This window comes from Pristiophorus japonicus, chromosome 12 (assembly GCF_044704955.1).
Source record: "Pristiophorus japonicus isolate sPriJap1 chromosome 12, sPriJap1.hap1, whole genome shotgun sequence".
Classification (NCBI taxonomy): domain Eukaryota; kingdom Metazoa; phylum Chordata; class Chondrichthyes; family Pristiophoridae; genus Pristiophorus; species Pristiophorus japonicus.
Genome location: NC_091988.1, coordinates 19718262 through 19737409, shown reverse-complemented (window position 1 = coordinate 19737409; position 19148 = coordinate 19718262). Strand labels below are relative to the sequence as shown.

Genomic DNA, 19148 nt, shown 5'->3' with positions numbered 1-19148 from the left:
ACAAACGAAACTTTGAAAACAGGCGTAAGTGGCCAGACACGCCCCCTTTTGAAAAAAAAATTCTGTTTCAAAGTGAAACTGTTCTAACTGACTAGAACTGGAGCAAACTAAATGACGAGAATTCCGATTTCTAAGATACTCCCTTCTACACCAGTTGCTCCTAAAAATCAGGAGCAAATCATGTGGAAACTTGGGGCCTTAATCCCTACTCTGCGTCTCTCCTATGAGACAATATAAAATAAATGATACAATTTTAAAGGGGGTGCTGAAACAAAGGGATTCACATACACAAATCTTTAAAGGTGGCAGAATAAGTTGAGAAGGCTGTTAAAAGCATATTGGATCCGGGGCTTTATAATTAGAGGTATAGAGTATGAAAGCAAAGACATTTTATGTTAAATCTTTATAAATCTCTGGTTAGGCCTCAGCTAGAGCAGTGTGCCCAATTCTGGGTACAACATTATAGGAAGGATGTCAAGGCCTTGGAGAGGGTGCAGCGAAGATTTACTAGAATGGCACCAGAGATGAGGGACTCCAGTTATGTGGAGAGATTAGAGAAACTGGGATTGTTCCACTTAGAGGAGAGAAGGTTAATAGGGGTGCTCAAAATTCTGAAGAGTTTTGCTCGAGTAGATATTGGATAGCTCTTTCAAAGAGCTGGTATAGACACGACGGCCTGAATTGCCTCCTTCTGGGCTGTAAGATTCTATGGGCTAGATTATCCAAAAGATCCACCAGCGCTGGATTGCCGCCCAAAATATCACTAAGATTTTTAAATTACCGCTGGCGAAAAATTCCATAAAAAAGGAAAACATTCCACCCAGTGAAAAAAAATGGACCTTACACCCAGATTCCCAGCGGAAAATGGAATCTTGGGACGATTCTTAAACAAAATGGGTGGTAATTACTAAAATTTACATCGAGGCTGCGGGTTGGGCCTCGGAGGAGGAAAACACAAAATATTTTGTGTATTTAAATATGTAAAACGTAAAATAAAAAAAAACAGAAAACATTCTCAGGACCCTTTTCACCTTAAATCACTAAGAGAATTTTAAAATAATTATTAAAAACTCATTAACTTACCTCTTTTTGCAGGGCTACTTACCTACCACTCAGCTCCCACTGCTTCTCGTGGGTGTTTTTTTCCCCCTACTTACCTACAGGTCACTGCTGAGACAAAAATTGGGCGAGGGCAGTCTGCGGATGGTGCACACCGGCGGTCCGCTCCCTGGTGGTATTTCGAAACCGCCGGCAGAACTCTGGAAGTTTTCACCAACCTGGTTTTCGCCCAAAACAACCAATACTGCCGCGAAACCGGGCGGAGATGCAGTGCAAATTCTAGTCCTATGACTATGTCACAACATAGCGCACAAAATTGGAGGCATTCATTTTTGCTAATAATCTCCTGTGCAACCTTATCAAATGCCTTCTGGAAGCCCATATAGACAACATCCATCGACGCATCCTTATCCACCATGCTAGTGACCTCCTCAAAAAATTCAAGCAGATACGTTTGAAACATACAAAATTCTTACAGGGCTCGACAAGGTAGATGCAGGGAGAGTGTTTCCCTTGGCTGAGCAGTCTAGAACCAGGGGTCAGTCTCAGAATAAGGGGTCGGCCATTTATGATTGAGATGAGGAGAATTTTTTTTTCAGAGGCAGATGAATCTTTGGAATTTTCTACCCCATAGGGCTGTGGAGCTCAGTCATTGAGTGTATTCAATTCAGAGATCGATAGATTTTTGAATATTAAAGTAATCAAGGGATAGGGGGATAGTGCCGGAAAGTGGAGTGGAGGTAGATCAGCCATGATCTTATTAAGTGGCGGAGCAGGCGCGAGGGGCCGAATGGCCTACTCCTATTTCTTATGTTCACAAATCCATGCTGACTCTCTTTGATCAGCTTACACTATGTCCAAGTGTCCAGTCACCCTGTCTCTGCTGTTAGACTGATGAGTCTGTAGTTACCAGCTTTCTCCCTTCTTAAATAATGAGCGATATTTGGAATTTTCCAATCCAAAAGACACAACTCCTGCATCGAATCCTTGGTAATGCATTAATAGCTGGTATTCCTCACGCAGAAAAGGTTGAAAATCATTGCCATAAAATGTCAAACACTATGTGTGATTTTTCTTGTAAACATCCACATCAACTAACCATGCTAACTTTTAATGGAAGTAAACATTATACATTTAACTACAGTGAAGATTCAACAATGTAACTATTTATTTAAACAGTTTATGTTCTGTTTCCTTTTGGTGTATTTTAAAATGTGAAGCAATGGTGCCAAGTAAGCAAATAAAAACATTTTCTGTGAAGGGGAAGATTGCACCCTTACATAAAACATTGCAGGTGCAATAGAAAAAGCAATAGATAACTGTGCACTGTCAAAAGACAAAGGATCGTAACATTGTGCCGTCCATCAGTCAAACGGCCTTTCCTCATCACCTGCAACCATCCATTGTTGTTAAAAGATTGTGGGGTATTTTCAGTGCAACTCACCCAAACTAAGGTAAAAGATTGAGGAATTTCAAGCGCAAGATACTTCCAGTGCAAATCGAGTTTCCGTGATCTTTTGCACTAGATTAAAAAACACTGCACTGGAGGCTGGCCCCGCCCACAAAACCGGCCATGCCCCCAGATCAAATTAATCCCCATGGCAAGATTCTGTTAACTGCACCCTTTGAAGAGGCTCTTAAAATTAAGATTTTTTTGGTGCAACGGCACTAATAGGCATATTTTAAAAGCTTTTAAATATGAAAAAAAATAATTTACCAAAGAAACTGACTACTGTACACCAATTATACTAGTAAAGGGTTCTGTACATTTTTTTTTAAATCGGGTTACTCACAGATGGCAGACTCGACACTCTTGATTACAAATGCGATAAACTAGTTTTGAGCTACATTACTAAAACTGGTTACCACTCTTAAATAGATCATGGAGTACATTTTAATGCAAACAATTTTGTTTTAAAGAAAAGAATTACATTCTAAAACCCTGTCTGAATGTGCTGTTCCACGGAAGATTTTGTGTTTGGCGATATGCAAATGAGTTTGAGCGTAAGTTCAATTCAGAAAACTAGCACGACTTTGAGCACAATTTGCACCGGGTTCACCAATTGGAAACTCTACCTCCAAGCACCACTATTTCAAAATGTAGTATCATGTTGTGTTACTTCCAGCTAAAACAGATTTCAAACACAAGTTAGTATGGTGCATTTTTTTTTAAACTTACAGTTCTTTCAGACTCTTCATTTTGACAAAGACTTCTTCCTGGATAGACCTGATCATATTATTCCCCAGGTTTCTATAAAGGACAAATCATTTGTAGTTTTAGTATGCATATTATCACAGGCCATTTAAAAGACAAATAAAATTCTAAATTTCTCCTCAAAATGTCATAACTAATTTGTTCATAAAATAGTATCTGCAAATTAATCTAACATTGGCTATTTATGGATCCAACTACACCTCATTCCCTTTCCTACACTATGCCAAATTGCTTTTCCAATAAATATTTTTGGAAGCTTTATAACCAACATGAGAAAAAGCATTATACATAGAAATCAGTCTACTGCTGTGTACCATCTTGACATCTTCCTTTTAAATTTGAGTTGAACAGATATTTCACAACTTACATAGACTATACAATTTCTGATAAGGGGTTAGGAAAGAGAATCTAGAGTTATTTAGGTTTATCATATTGAGCTATTGACAAAAATATATAAATACCATTTAAAAATACTGAAACCCCTCAGGAACATAATTCAACCAAACATTGAGTTCCTTATGTAATATGATAAGCCTAGTGGGTAAAGTACTGTTTTGTGTAGAAAACAGGATAAAATATAATTCCAAATTAGTTTAGAACAAACTCTAAAAATACAAGAGTATCTAAACTATTTTACTCAATTACATCTGCCATAAATCAATACAACACATTTAATAAGCAAGCTGAATGGTCAATAAAAATCAACGCGGAGCCAAATTAACCCTTAATAACCAAGGTGTCAGCTGTGGCTCAGTGGCAGCACTCTCACTTCAGTCTTGTGGTTGTGGGTTCAAGTCCCACTCCAGAAACTTGAGCACAAAAATCCTGATGGAAACTCCAGTGCGGTACTGAGGGAGTGCTGAGCTATTAGAGCTGTCATCTTTTGGATGAGACATGAAACCTAGCCCTCGTGGGTGTACGTAAAAAATCAAGTGGCACTATTTGAGAAAGAGCTTGGAGTTCTCCAGGTCTAATAGTTATCCGTCAATCAACAACACTAAAATAGATTACTCATTCTCTCATTATGGGACCTTGCTGTGTGCAAATTGGTTGCGGTGTTGGCCTAAATTGCCAGAGTGACACTTCAAAAGTACATAATTGGCTATAAAGCTCTTTGGGACGTTCTTAAGTCATTCGGAGGTCGGGAAAGACATTATATAAATGCAAGTCATTTCCTAACCTGCAACATTAGCTTGCAACAAATAAGAATTGCACTTCACTGCAGAAAACTCATTAGACATGACATGATCTGCTCTTGCAGGAAAAATCCAGGTCCCAAATTGCTCTCATATTAACATATAGAATGCCCTAGCACCAATTTTTGTATAATTTAATAGAAATGGTTAAAAACGAGGGAGGAAAGCATTTATCATTTCTATATTAAGGTTACTGGACCCAGTAAAGTGGGAAAATACCCAGCATGCTAAGCAAATCTCCCAAGTCAACCAAAAATGGCTAAATACTGGAGATTAGCTACAGCAGCCATCCTTACAGATCCAACAAATGTATTGATTTACACATTTAATAGTTTTAACACCGGATACCAGTTTTTCCTGTTGAGCTGGATCCCACAATTTTGAGTAACTAACCATACTTTACAAATTGTGGGGAATACAGCTTTGAGTCACTAGTATAGCAATATTTTAATAAGGTATTTTCCCACAGTAACAATTCTAGTTTATCTTCTATTCAAGACAGCAGTAGCAAGCAGTCTGGTAAGACTACCAAGAATTTCTCAGGAATTAATGCTGATCACCAGGAAAATATCCATTTTGGAATTAATTTTTACTATAGAAAATAAAGGATGAAATTGGAATAGCAAGAGAGATATTAAAAAAAGAGGTAAGGGGTGTGTATTAAATGTAAAGTTATTTGGAGCTTGGGGTTTTTCCTTTAATGTCTTAAGGGCAAAATAAAAATAGGGCCAAAGTTTAAACAGACTATAACGAGAAGGAAGCAGATGGCCTCTGCAAATGCAACAACTTCTCAGTTTACAAAGAAGCTATTAAATTGCTAGCAGTCTGCTAAAGCAGCCACTCTTGGCAGAATGTTAACTCAGTGTATTGTGGGATACTCACAGGTGTTCAAGGGCCTCCAGTCCGGTGAATGCTTTTTTGGCTACGGATTTGATCTTGTTTCCAAACAGTGTTCTGCAGTTTCCAAACACATACAGCAGATAAATGGAAAAGAATAAGCACAATTAGTTCAGCAAAATCAGATAAAGAAACTATATGAAGAACAGGAAATCTGAACTGTTCCCAGATTAAAATGTAAATTTAGTAGTGGTCTGCTGCTTTGAAAAAAAATCTTGAGAATTCATGAACTGCAAGAGGACAAAACCATGTGGATCACATTAAATTAGATTCCAAGTACCAAAAAAAAAATCAGCTTGCTAAAATAAAAATCTGTCCAGTCATCAGCAACGAATAATGAGTAAGATTGACTGTACTGACAGCTGCAGCCTCCAACACTACACTAGACAGAATGCTTATATAGTTCCAAAGCCCTCCAGCCAAATCCACTTGCTTTTACTTTACTTCCTGCCCCTGTGTGCCTTTCTGAAACACTCTAGAAACACTAACCTCACAATCTAACTACATCCTGAAAACTGTCAAAACAAAGCTAGACTTTGTCTTGGAACTGTTTTAGACTCTGTAATTGTGCTGATATGCTTCGCTCACATGTATTAATTCACCCGTCGGTGAAAGGTTCTTTATCTCTCTTCCAGATATTTAGTGAAGAATAGCTCCACAACTCCTTTCATTGGCTCAGGTAATTTTTCTGCCCAGTGTGGAGCTGAGCCATTCAGACCAGAAAAATACCAGACTTGTACCCCAGTCTGTTTAGAGTTGGCTGATCCAAATAGGATCGTGCTAAGAGTGCTAGAATTTGCAGCCCCAGTGCCCCAAGCCAAGGAAGGAAGATTTTTTAAAAAGCTGCCAGTTTATCCATTCAAAAGTGGTATCCAATCAAGTGCATGTATGTGAATAATAGGCAAAGTTACATAAAGCTCTAGCTTGCCAGTACTGACACATGGCGAGCTCATGAAAAATACCCACTTAGGCAAGTGCCACCCATAGAACTGCATCCCAGCATGCATCAGTATTTTTATAGAGGAGGGAAGAGGAAACCTTTTCAAAAATTAAATTGTACCAGTGGTGCTCTAAGCACAAGGGAAATAACTAATGCCATGTACTATCATCTTTAAAAGAATAAATCATTCATTTTTTAAATCTCACTATACATAGCACCACAAGGTTTAGCAATGCAAAACAATATACAGCAAAGAACAAACTTGCATTTATAAACTTTCCTTTAGGACATATGCAAATATTTCACAATCTTTCCGTTGATCTATGAAGTGAATGCTGCAGCAGGCACCTGCATTTTCAAAAATCTATCAGCATGAAAATATTGAATACCAGTAAGATACTGCATAAAATGAAGCATGACTAAAGCCCTTTATTTTGCTTGCAGGAGAGGGTTACAAAAATCCATGTTCCTTTTTTAACTTTGCATACAAGAGGATAATAATTTCAGTTAAAATTAAATTCCTGTGTAAACATGTATACGTTACATTTTTATGGCATGATGCAAGCTATCGTCGAGGAGCCTCTTCCTTCCCTCTCCACCCCTACTGATTCACGCATCATCACTCAAACCAGTTCATTATGCGAATTATCAGGGGCCCTGCAAGCTAAATCTGCCTCAACCAGAGTAAAGCAACATTTTAATTCCTCTCCTCCGTTAATACAATCAACACAATTGGCTGGCAGCCATTTACGTTTCCTACACTGGAACAGTGACTGCACTTCAAAAGGTACTTCATTGACTGTAAGGCATTTGGGACGTCCAGTGGTCGCGAAAGGCGCAATATAAACAATGTGATTATCTGCACGACCATTTTCGTGTCCTCCTGTGCATGAGAGCGGACGGGCATGCCCCTTCTGCGCATGCTCACTGGTACCGAGATCCGGCCCCGGAGAAACATGGTTCAAAAGGGGAGGGGAAGAGAAAGAGAGAGGAGGGAGGGAGGGGAGGGGGGGGGGGGGGAAACATGACGGGGGGGGCGACACATGACGGGGGGGGGGGGGGGGAAGGAAATGACACGCGCACACAACACACAACGGAGAGGGGCGGGGAGACGACACACACGAGGGAGAGGGGGGACAAAAGAGAGTGACAAATCTGGGGAACCGAAGGGGGTGGAGAGGAGGCCAGGATCTCGGTGTGGAGGTAGGGGGGTGGGTAGGGTAAAGAGAGCAGTGGGGATGGCGGAAGAATGTGGGGGGGGCGGGGGGATTGAGAGCTAGAACGTGATCCAGATGGCAAGACTGGCCGAAATCTGGCCAACGCTATCACTATTCACTTTATACCCAGTAAATCCGTTAACAATACATGACCCACACACAATGCCCACAGACAGGCGAAGGTCATGAACTTGTTGGGAGAGAAGGTCATGAAACGGAAAGGGGCAGTGGGGAAAGAATGTCAGGAACAGGAGTTTGGGGAGGGGGGAAAAGGGGAGGGAACTTGGGCCGGGGGGGGAAATCATGAACTTTGGGAGGGGGAAAGAGTGGGGGCAGGAATGTCTTTGGTGGGTGGGAGAAGGTCTTAACCCATGAGAGTGAGCCCTGCCTGTTCCAAGTGAGCTCTGTTCTATCTGGAGTCAGCAGTCAGAATGGCTTGAATTACACTTTGCAAAGAGAAACGGCTGGGTGTGTCTTATTTTCCAAAGGGACCAATCAGCAATCTGGACTGGTCATTAAGGGGGCCCAATCAGAACTTTAGCTGTTGCAAATGAACGTGTCCTTAGTCTTTCTTTTTTACAAAGCACTTTTTGTACATGTTTTTCCAGCTGCTGTTCAGGAATGCTGAAGACATTTTTTCTAGTATATCTTTCAGCCCTTAATTACTTAACAACCTTCCTCATTTAATTTTTTTTTATATAAAAAGGAGATGTAGGGCCCAAGTTTCGGCCTCAGTTGCTCCTGATTTTTTGGAGCAACTGGTGTAGAACGGAGTATCTTAGAAATTCAAATTCTCAGCATTTAGTTTGCTCCAGTTCTAGTCAGTTAGAACAGTTTCATTTTGGAACAGAATTTTTTTTCAAAAGGGGGCGTGTCCGGCCACTTACGTCTGTTTTCAAAGTTTCGGCAGTGAAAACTTACTCCAAACTAACTTAGAATGGAGTAAGTGAAGATTTTTGTACGCTCGAAAAAGCCTTGTCTACACTTTAGAAAATCAGGCGTAGGTTACAAATCAGGCGTAGGGAATGGGGAGGGGGAGGGGTTTAAAAGGAAGTTTACAAACATTAAACACTTCAGTTTTACAAATAAAGAGCCATCATCAATAATAAAATGATAAAAACATCAATAAATCAACCAATAAATCAATCCAAAAAAATTAATAAATAAAACATTTTCTACTTACCGACTGCAGCACCGGGAGCCCTCCAACAGCGTGCTGGGATGCCCCCCCCCCCAGTGTGTCTCTGTCAGTGTCTCTATCTCTCTGTCTGTCTGTCTGACAGCGAGGGGAGGGGGACGAGGGGGGTAGAGAGAGAGAGAGAGAGAGGGAGGCAGAGGGGGAGTGATGGGGGGGACAAGGGGGGGAGAGAAGGGGGAGGGGGGGGAGAGAAGGGGGAGGGGGGGGAGAGAAGGGGGGGGGAGAGAAGGGGGGGGGGAGAGAAGGGGAAGGGGGAGGGGGGGAGAGAAGGGGGAGGGGGAGGGGGGGAGAGAAGGGGGAGGGGGAAGAGAAGGGGGAGGGGGAAGAGAAGGGGGAGGGGGAAGAGAAGGGGAAGGGGGAAGAGAAGGGGAAGGGGGAAGAGAAGGGGAAGGGGGAAGAGAAGGGGAAGGGGGGAGAGAAGGGAAGGGGGGAAGAGAAGGGAAGGGGGAGGGGGGGTAGAGAAGGGGGAGGGGGGGAGAGAAGGGGGAGAGAAGGGGGAGGGGGGGAGAGAAGGGGGAGGGGGGGAGAGAAGGGGGAGGAGGGGAGAGAAGGGAGAGGGGGGGAGAGAAGGGGGAGGGGGGGAGAGAAGGGGGAGGAGGGGAGAGAAGGGGGAGGGGGGGAGAGAAGGGGGAGGGGGGGAGAGAAGGGGGAGGGGGGAGAGAAGGGGGAGGGGGGGAGAGAAGGGGGAGGGGGGGAGAGAAGGGGGAGGGGGGAGAGAAGGGGAGGGGGGGAGAGAAGGGGAGGGGGGGAGAGAAGGGGGAGGGGGGGAGAGAAGGGGGAGGGGGGAGAGAAGGGGAGGGGGAGAGAAGGGGGAGGGGGGGAGAGAAGGGGGAGGGGGGAGAGAAGGGGAGGGGGGGAGAGAAGGGGGAGGGGGGAGGGGGGAAGGGGGGGGAGAGAAGGGGAGGGGGGGAGAGAAGGGGAGGGGGGAAAGAAGGGGAGGGGGGAAAGAAGGGGAGGGGGGAAAGAAGGGGGAGGGGGGGAGAGAGAAGGGGGAGGGGGAGGGAGGTCAGGTTGGGTCGGGTCAGGTCCGGGTTGGGGGGGGCGGTTCGGTTTGGGTCGGTGGGGGGCTGGGGGGAGTGGGAGGCAAGTCGGGTCAGGAGGAAGCAGGAGCTGGGCGTGGGAGGTGCCTTATGCACGCAGCCCCAGTGAGGCCATTCGGCCAGGGCTAGGGGCTGCGTGCTTCGGGCCCCTCCCACACAGTTTTGGGTGTCTGGAGCTACTGCACATGCGCGCATGTGCAGAGGTCCCGGCACTTTCAGCGCAGGGACCTAGCTCCGCCCCCTACAGCTCGTGCTGCGCCACGCCAAGGGCCACAGGAGCAGCAGGGAGCCGGAGAATCTGTAAGTTTTTTTTAGGCGCACTTTGTGGCGCGAAAAACGGGCGTCCAGGTCAGGGCTGCGCCTTTCTAGGCGCGGCCCGAAACTTGGGCCCGTAGTGCTTAATTTATCAAGCAATTTGTATATACACTTTTAAAGTGCCAATCCTTCTCTCATTTAGCACCCTTATTATTTGAAATCCCATTCTCGTTGCTGTGCTAATGACTTGCTCTTCACAGGCCAATTCTCCATAGACCAAATCATAGCTGTTGCCATGTAATAGCACAGAATTAAGGCATTTATTTACTCATGTAAATCCTACGGTTCATAACATCAGAACATCTCTCAATTTTAGATTAATTGGAAGAATCAAATAAATCAGACTCCTATAATCTAGTATGCTCCTAGACTATCCAGGGAAATATCTTTTCATCCAAGCCCTCCTTCCCAAACTAATGCATACTCCATTACATGACTTCTCTTCCAGGACATTATCTACTTTCCTAAATAGTCACATGCCTATGATGACACTACCAGGGATCACATACATAGGATATGATAGTTAGCGGGGCACAATCTCTGAGAGGGGTGGGAGACGGGAATGGTCGGGACCTGAACACCCTGGAGTTTTAAAATCAGGCTGTGTTTGAATATTTTTTTGCCAGAATTCCCACCCAACCAACCCGATTGCCAGAGCGGCTGTCTGCCTGTCTGGCAGGAAAGGCTGCAAGCAGGTTTAATGGTGGTGTGGTGGGGGGAGTCATTGTGGAGTGGGGGGGGGGGGGGGGGGTGTGTGGAGAGCGTGAAGTGGGGGGGGGGGGGGAGAAAAGAGAGCGGAGATGCAAAAATTAGGTGGGTGACGTTCCCAAGATGGAAGTAGGTAGCCTTGATGGCAGACGTAGGGCTTCAAACACTGGGTTGATCCGGATGCAAAGGTTTCATGTGGCTAGAGAAGGTGATGGAATCAGTGGTAAGGGAGTTTATGTCGGACCCAAAAAATTATGGTTTTCGGTTGGTGAAAATGGGATTGAAATGCAATGAATATAGTGCATATGGAATTTAAGTTTCACGTAGACGGTCATGGTCTCAATTTGCAAGGGAACCGTAGCTTACAAGTTTGGTGTCCAAATGCATCTGGCAAAGTCATACACGCGAGTAGAACTAAAGAATCTGGGCCCAAAATTCAGTGCTGCTGGAAAGCTGGTGCTCCCCCCAACTTTTTGTGGCCATTAGCGCCAACATTTATTCATGGCTGGGGCACCCCATATTCAGCTCCAAAAGTGAACAAATGGGTTCCAGCGCTAATGAACCCTTCCAAAGTGGATTTTTCAGCAGTGTGGCTGTCTTAATTTGAGCGTTATCACCATTGAGAAATTCAGTTTGCAGGTAAGGGTTTCTAATGAGCCAGCTGCCTTTTTGAAGGCCAGGGTTTGCAGCAAGGCTCTGAGCAGGGGGGGGGGGGGGAGAGGGGGGAAGGAGTTTTGGAAGGATGGCTGGTGTAAGAGGTGCAAGGAGAGCCAACAGGTTCGCTGATATGGAGCTGGAGACACCGATGGACGGTGTGGAAGACAGAAGAAGAATACTGTTTCCTGACGTGGGGAGACCTGGCATACCGCCAGTACACAATGCATGGACGGAGATTGTAGGGGAGGTGTCGGGCACCTCCATATATGTGTGAGGACACACCCGTCCAGGAGGGTGCTGGCCAGTCTGCATTCGGCCCTTCCAGGGTGGCGATGGGTCAACGCCTCCTAGCTCTGGGACGACGGGGATCCTCCTCCTCCTCAGGTGGTACTGCTGGCTCAACCTCCAGCGGTTGTCCCCTCATGATGGCCAGGTTGTGCAGCATGGACGTAGACCATCAGGTGCAGAGGATTTGTCGGCTTTTAGTCTCACTAATTTATCCAGTACTATTTCTTTACTAATACTAATTTCTTTTAACTTCCTCATTCTTACCAGATCCTAGATTCTTCACTATTTCTGGAATTTTTTTTGTGTCTTCTACGGTGAAGACAGATACAAAGTAAATCCTCTGGACCTGATGGCCTACATCCATGGGTTTTGAAAGAGGCGACTAGAGATTGTGAATGCATTGGTTTTTGATCTTCCAGAATTCCCTAGATTTTAAAACGGTCCCTGCAGATTGGAAGGTAGCAAACATAACCTCGCAATCCAAAAGAAAAAGGAGGGCGAGAAAACGGGGAACTATAGACCAGTTAACCTGATATCAGTTCCTTATTCCCCATTATAATTTATTTGGTCTCTGCCTCCATGTTTACCTTCACTAATCTCTTCCTTTTTACATACATATATATACACAAGCTTTTACAATCAATCTGTTTTACGTCTCTTGCTAGTTTACTCTCATTCTGTTTTCTCCATCAATTTCTTAGTCATCCTTTACTGAATTCTAAAATTCTCCCAATCCTCAGGCTTACTACTCTATTTGGCTACATTATAAGCCACGTCCTTAAATCTAATACTATCTAACTTCTCTTGTTAGCCACAGTTGGACCACTTTTCCCATAGGGTTTTATTCCTTAAGGGAATGTATATGCGTTGCGAATTATGAATTATTTCTTCAAAGGTTTGCAATTGCTTATCTACAGTCATATCTTTTAATTTAGTTTCCCAATCTCTACCTTAGCCAACTCACCCCCTCATATCTACATAGTTTGCTTTGTTCAGATTTAAGATCCTAGTTTCAGACTTGATTTAAATCACACTCAAACTATAAACTTCTATCATATTATAATCACTTCTGCTCAGAGGCTCCTTTACTACATTTAGTCCTTTACTAATTAACCGTCGCATTGCACAATATTAGATCTAAAATAGCCTGTTCCCTAGTTGGTCCCTCGACACACTGATCGAGAAAACTATCCTGTATGCATTCCACAAACTCGTCCTCCACACTATTACTCAAATTTGGTTTGCCCAGTCTATATGAAGATTAAAGTCCCCCATGATTACTGCATTACCCTAGTTATGTGCAATTCTAATTTTCTGATTTATACCCTGCCCGACACGACAACTACTGTTAGGGAACCTATAAACTGCTCCCAGCAGTGTTTTCTGCCCCTTGCTGTTTCTTAGCTCCACCCAAACTGATTCTACATCTCAATTTTCCAAGCTAAGATCCTTTCTATCTTTATCCCATCCTTTATCAGGGCTACCCCTGCCCCCTTTTCCATTCTGCCTATCTCTTCTAAAAGTCAAGTATCCTGGAATATTTAATTTCCAACCTTGGTCTCCGAATTGATTATTAGATCAAACTCATTTATTTCTACCAGTGTTATTAATTCATCTATTTTGTTGCGAATGTGTCCCCTTTGGCTTTAACCTTTTTTCTATTTTTCCCTGATGTCACCTTAGTCACTAATGCTCCATTACCTTTGTTAAGCTTGCTGTCCTTTCCTGGCCCACTCTGCTTATTTTTACCCAAATCATTATTCTGCTCAATAACCTCAACTTTTCTCTTGCTTCTTTTGTATCAACTCTTTCTTGAATCATTCCACCCCCACTTCATTAATTTAAAGCTTTATCTACTGCCCTAGTTATACGATTCACCAGGACACTGATCCTAGCTTGGTTTAAATGGAGCCCGTCTCCCTCTTTTCCCAGAACTGGTGCCAATGCCCCATCAATCAAAACCCCTGCCTTCCACACCACTCTTTCAGCCACGCATTTAACCTTTTAATCAGTTTGTCCCTATGTCAATTTGTGTACCACTCTCTTAACAATCCAGAGATTATCACCCGTGAGGTTCTGTGTTTTAATTTCGACCCTAGCTCCTCAAACTCTCAGCAGAACCTCATTCCTAGTTCTTTCTATGTCATTGGTTCCTACGTGGACCATGATCGCTCTAGAGTTCAGTATAACTAAAGCACACTTTCACCAGTCTTTGTTCTTCACTTCCCCATATCGTTTTTAAAGGCTTTCTTGCAGTTAACTGTAAAATTAATAAAATAGTTTGTGTGTAAAATGTGGGTCCTTTAACCTGATGTACCATGAATATCTGGAGGTGTACTTACTTTCTAGGATTCTATAACTTAGACAGAAAGTGTTCAAATAACTAAAATATTAAAGTATAGCATATCACATCTTCTGAATTGAACAGCTAATTAGAAGCCATTGCATCTCATCACTTCCTTGAACCCTGCATAAAAATGAGCCTAATTCCCAGAGTTCCTATTCAAAGCACAAGCACAAGAACAATGGTTGTAAAGGAATAACCTTTTTATGCATGCAGTTTGGCTGACTTCAAAAGACGAGATACTCACAGCTTGCTCAGACTATCCAAGCCAGCAAAGGCCCCATTTGTATCTTCTATTATCCCCGAGATTTCATTATTGTCCAGTTCCCTGTAGGGAAGAAAAATAAGAAAGTGCAATCAATTTTCCAGTCTCACTCATTTACATTACGAAAGGTAAGGAGAAGGGGGAGGAAAGTACTGCTTTAGTTCTTCACTACATTACCCACAAAAAAAAGAGATCTATCATTATATAAAGTTATTTAGTACTAAAATAAAATCTTATCCAACTGGGTCCTTTTAAAACTGCCAATCATTCTTATTCCCAAGAGACCACCACTGTTCTTTGGATCTGATCATTTCTGCAAGATGAAACAGCTATTAATTTGGGATTTGAATATAGAACTTTTAAACAGACTACTAACATTTATACAACACTCCATTTTGAATTTCTGTCGGGTACTTGATTTGTTATTGTAATAACTGTTTTTACTGACTATTTCACTTCATATTCCAAACAAAAATACACAGGAATCAGTGATTGGTTTACTGTGAATGTCAAAAGTGTTCTGGAAAATGCAAAGTAGTTTGTTGGAAAGGGAATGGTGTAGCTCTAATGCTTATACTGTACTACTGGAATACCACAACTTTATAAATATTAGTATGAGGAGGTGACAATCTGCACTTTTCTCTTATTTCTGCTTCAGGCTTTTTAAAATTTCAGTTGCTTGCATGGTATACACAGACTGAAGACACTACAAAAAGCACTAAGTTTACAAAATGTACTTTTCTGTATCGTGGAATACAATGAAGAGCAAGAGGTAGTTATTTTAGTTTACCTGCTGCCCTCTGCTGTATTATGTTTAGGTTATCCAAGGGGGGGGGGGGGGGTAAAGTAAAGTGTTCTTGAACTCACCCCCCTCACTCATTAGCCTGCATTTTGTTGTAATGATGACATTATCAACACTCACCATTATTATTGTGTAAATCGGACAGCAACTTCTGGCATCTGCACATGCGCAGTAAAACGCAGAAATCCGGAAGTTGCTGTCCAATTTATCCTTCTCCTCAAGCTGCGATATCTCGGTACCTCACCGATAGTCGGCAATGAAATATATGCAAGGACCTTAAGTTGCGGTATTTACCCACTAGATACCCACAAAACATGCCAGAAAAACTTAGGGCTTGTCCATTCAAGTGTAAGTACATTTTTAATGGCGTGATAAGTCTTAATTACTACCAAACAACCTCTCTAGCACTGAAAATTAGCTTTTTAGTGTGGAGTCTCATCCTTTCAGATTTTAATTATTGTTGGAGATTTAAAAAAAATTTAACTTTTTCTTTGTCTCTTATTTTTATCTTTATTTTCCTCTCTATTTCACTTTCTGTACATGATTTTACATTGAATATTATAACTTACACTTCCTGGTTTAGACTCGCCTCCTGAATGATTGAAGAGACACGCTGATGCTTGCCCTGTTCACACAGGTCTCATATCCCCTGTAAAATCCTGTAGAGGGCACCATGCTGTTTCAGACGCCTAATGACAGTTGCTGCTCAAAAGCCCACAACACATCTGTGGCCAGCTGCAAGCGTAATGAACAGCGTGCGCCATTCGTTAGCCTCTGACTGCAAAAACACGACCATTATCTCCTCTCTCACTACGCAAAAAGATCTGCTAGGCAACACCATCAATGCCAACAAGAGTCACATCATTTGAAGGATTTCAAAACAACATTTCTAGTCAACAACCTTGCTTTAGATCATGTATATGGATTTTTAAAAACAGGATATATAGCACTGAAGTCCTTTAAATTATGTTGCGGCTACTTGAACAGAACATATCATTTTGATACATTAACGTGTTTAAAAAGGGAGAAAGGGATAGACCAAGTAAGTACAGGCCAGTCAGCCTGTAGTGGTGGGAAAATTATTGGAAAAAATTCTGAGGGACAGGATGTATCTTCATTTTGAAAGACACTGATTAATCAAGGACAGTCAGCATGGATGTGTTAAGCGAAGTTCATGTCTGACTAACTTGATTGAATTTTTTGAGGTAACAAGGAGGGTCGATGAGGGTAGTGCGTTTCATGTCGTGTATAAAGATTTTAGCAAGGCTTTTGATCAGTCTGTCATGTGGGAACTTGTCATGAAAGTAAAAGCCCATAGGATCAATGGCAAAGTGGCAAGTTGGATCCAAAATTGTTTCAGAGGCAGGAAGCAAAGGGTAATGGTTGATGGATATTTTTATGACTGGATGGCTGTTTCTAGTGGGGTTCCACAGGGCTCAGTACTAGGTCCCTTGCTTTTTGTGGTACATATCAATGATTTAGACTTGAATATTGGGGGTATGATTGAGAAGTTTGCAGATAATACTAAAATCGGCCGTGTGGTTGATAATGAAGAAGGAAGCTGTAGACTGCAGGAAGATATCAATGAACTGGTCAGGTGGGCAGAACAGTAGCAAATGCAATTCAATCCAGAGAAGTGTGAGGGGAGGGCTAACAGGCAAGGGAAGACACATTAAATGATAGGACACTGAAGTGTAGAGGAACAAAGGGACCTTGGAGTGCATGTCCATAGATCCCTGAAGGTAGCAGGCCAGGTAGATAAGGTGATTAAGGCGGTATACGGAACACTTGCCTTTATTAGCCGAGGCATAGAATACAAGAGCAGGGAGGTTATGCTTGAACTGTATAAAACACAAGTTAGGCCACAGCTAAAGTACTGCATGCAATTCTGGTCACCACATTACAGGAAAGATGTGATTGCACTAGAGAGGGTACAGAGGAGATTTACAAGGATGTTGCCTGATCAGGAGAATTTTAGCTATGAGGTAGATTGGATAGGCTGGGATTTTCTTTGGGACAGAGGAGACTGAGGGGAGACCTTATTGAGGTGTATAAAATTATGAGGGGCCGAGATAGAGTAGGTAGGACGGACCTATTTCCCAAGCAGAGGGGTCAACAACCAGGGGGCATAGATTTAAAGTAATTGGTAGAAGGTTTAGAGGGGATTTGAGGGGAAATTTCTTTACCCAGAGGGTGGTGGGGGTCTGGAACTCACTGCCTGAAAGGATGGTAGAGGTAGAAACCCTCAACCATATTTAAAAAGTACCTGGATGTGCACTTGAAGTGCCATAACCTACAGGGCTACGGACCAAAAGCTAGAAAGTGGGATTAGACTGGATGGCTCTTTGTTGGCTGGTGCAGACACAATGGGCCACAATGGCCTCCTTCCATGCTGTAAATTTCTTTGATTCTAAAGTATAGGGAGACAAGACTTTTAAACACGCTATGGTTCAATATATCTCGTTTTGTGACTTTGAATACTGAAATCGAAGAATAGTGAAAGTAGTGTTATCCACTAAGGGGACTCTTTGGTACAGAAAATTCAATGCAAAGGTGCAAAATTACTTCCAAAGGGCAAGGATGATAGTCATAGTTATGGAGTAGAATCCAGGATGATTAGGTTTTTTCCTACTGCTTTATTTGTTTCTTTTTCTTTTTCAGTGTCACTTGGGAAAGAAATTTGTTACTTGCAGCTTTCAAAGTTGACTACCCCTATGGGCCATTCCTCTGTGGCTTTTAAGTACTGCTGGTGTTTCTAAAATCAGGATTCAATTTCTTCAACCAGTTACCAGAACAGGAATTTATTGTCACAAAAGCACTTCTGCCACTCTAATGATTCAGATGGTGTACAATTGTGCATATCTTTGGAGGAGAGACTCAGTCCAAATTTGAAGTGGTTTAGTCTCCAAATTCAAGCAAATCAGTGAAAATGCTTTAATCCCACAGAAATTTGTCCCAACCTAGAAACTATATGCTTTCTCATAGAAAACTTTTCCCGGGCATCTGACATGAAACTGAACTTATTTGTATATGAAGTACACCATCCTGCCACAAGCAACCAATTTCTGGGATTCCTTCGTTTGCATAAAAAGTTCTTCACTCATGCATGAATTTCCCCAACATCAATAGTGCACTTAATATTACTTTGGAATCCACATCAGCGTGTTTAAAACGGTTTCAAAGTTCAAGATTTCCAAGATCAGATTTCTAAGTTGCCTTTGGGACTTCAGGAACCTCTCTGGTCCCAAGAAAAACTATGGGGGCCAAAATTGCCCCTTTGCACAGGGCCAGTTAGCACTGCTGGCCGGCGCTAATGAGTTAGCGTGCGGGCACGCTGACCTCATTGACCCACGAGGAATTGCCCCCGGGAAGAGTGTTTTGCACTGTGCCCCGCGATTAGCACATCGGTGCGCCGACCCCTTCGCGCTCCTCGGGGGAAATTGTCTCACAGCATGTGGGGTCGGCGTAGGGCGATGCCGTCGACAGCTCCTCAATGGTGCGGCAGCCACCATCTTTTTTCAGTCGGCCGCTGGTCTGGCTGGGCCGCCAACATGCAGACCGGCACCCTTTCATGGGTGCCAAGCCCCTGGCCTGGCCGACATCCTCCAGAGTGGCCCAATGGGCGCCACTAAAGAGACTGCAGAGTTCGCAGCAGCCCTCCCCTTTAAAAGGGAGGGATGTCCATGCCGCGCTGATGTGCTGAGCATCGCGCCCCGTGAACATTCTATTCGCGCACCTACCATTTTTTTTCCCATCAAAGAGGCCAATTCCGTGCCGGGGCCAGCGCAAAAAAAACCCATCCAATTCGAATTATGCTCGGGGCAATTTCGGCCCGAGGCTCTTCCCAAATTAATCTTATGGTCCATACAGGAGGCAGAAAGCATGTGATGGCAGGTATTCTATATGTTTTCCTTCACTTGTACATTTGACTGGCCCACTTCTCAACACGGAATAGTACAACTAAATACTGCAGAGGCAGATGCATAAAAGAAATCAGAATGATGTTT

At 43.1% G+C, this 19148-nt stretch overlaps 1 protein-coding gene across 4 annotated transcripts in view; it reads right to left on the bottom strand.

Annotated features, from left to right (window-relative positions):
- Positions 1 to 19148, bottom strand: part of lrig1 (leucine-rich repeats and immunoglobulin-like domains 1) — a 179854-nt gene that overhangs the window by 22817 nt on the left and 137889 nt on the right. For all 4 annotated transcript variants that reach the window (XM_070895202.1, XM_070895204.1, XM_070895206.1 and 1 more), the window contains 3 exons: positions 14322 to 14402; positions 5353 to 5424; positions 3239 to 3310 (listed from right to left, as the gene is read on the bottom strand). In XM_070895202.1, the coding sequence (XP_070751303.1) occupies positions 3239 to 3310; positions 5353 to 5424; positions 14322 to 14402 (225 nt within the window). The remainder of the gene's footprint in view (positions 1 to 3238; positions 3311 to 5352; positions 5425 to 14321; positions 14403 to 19148) is intronic.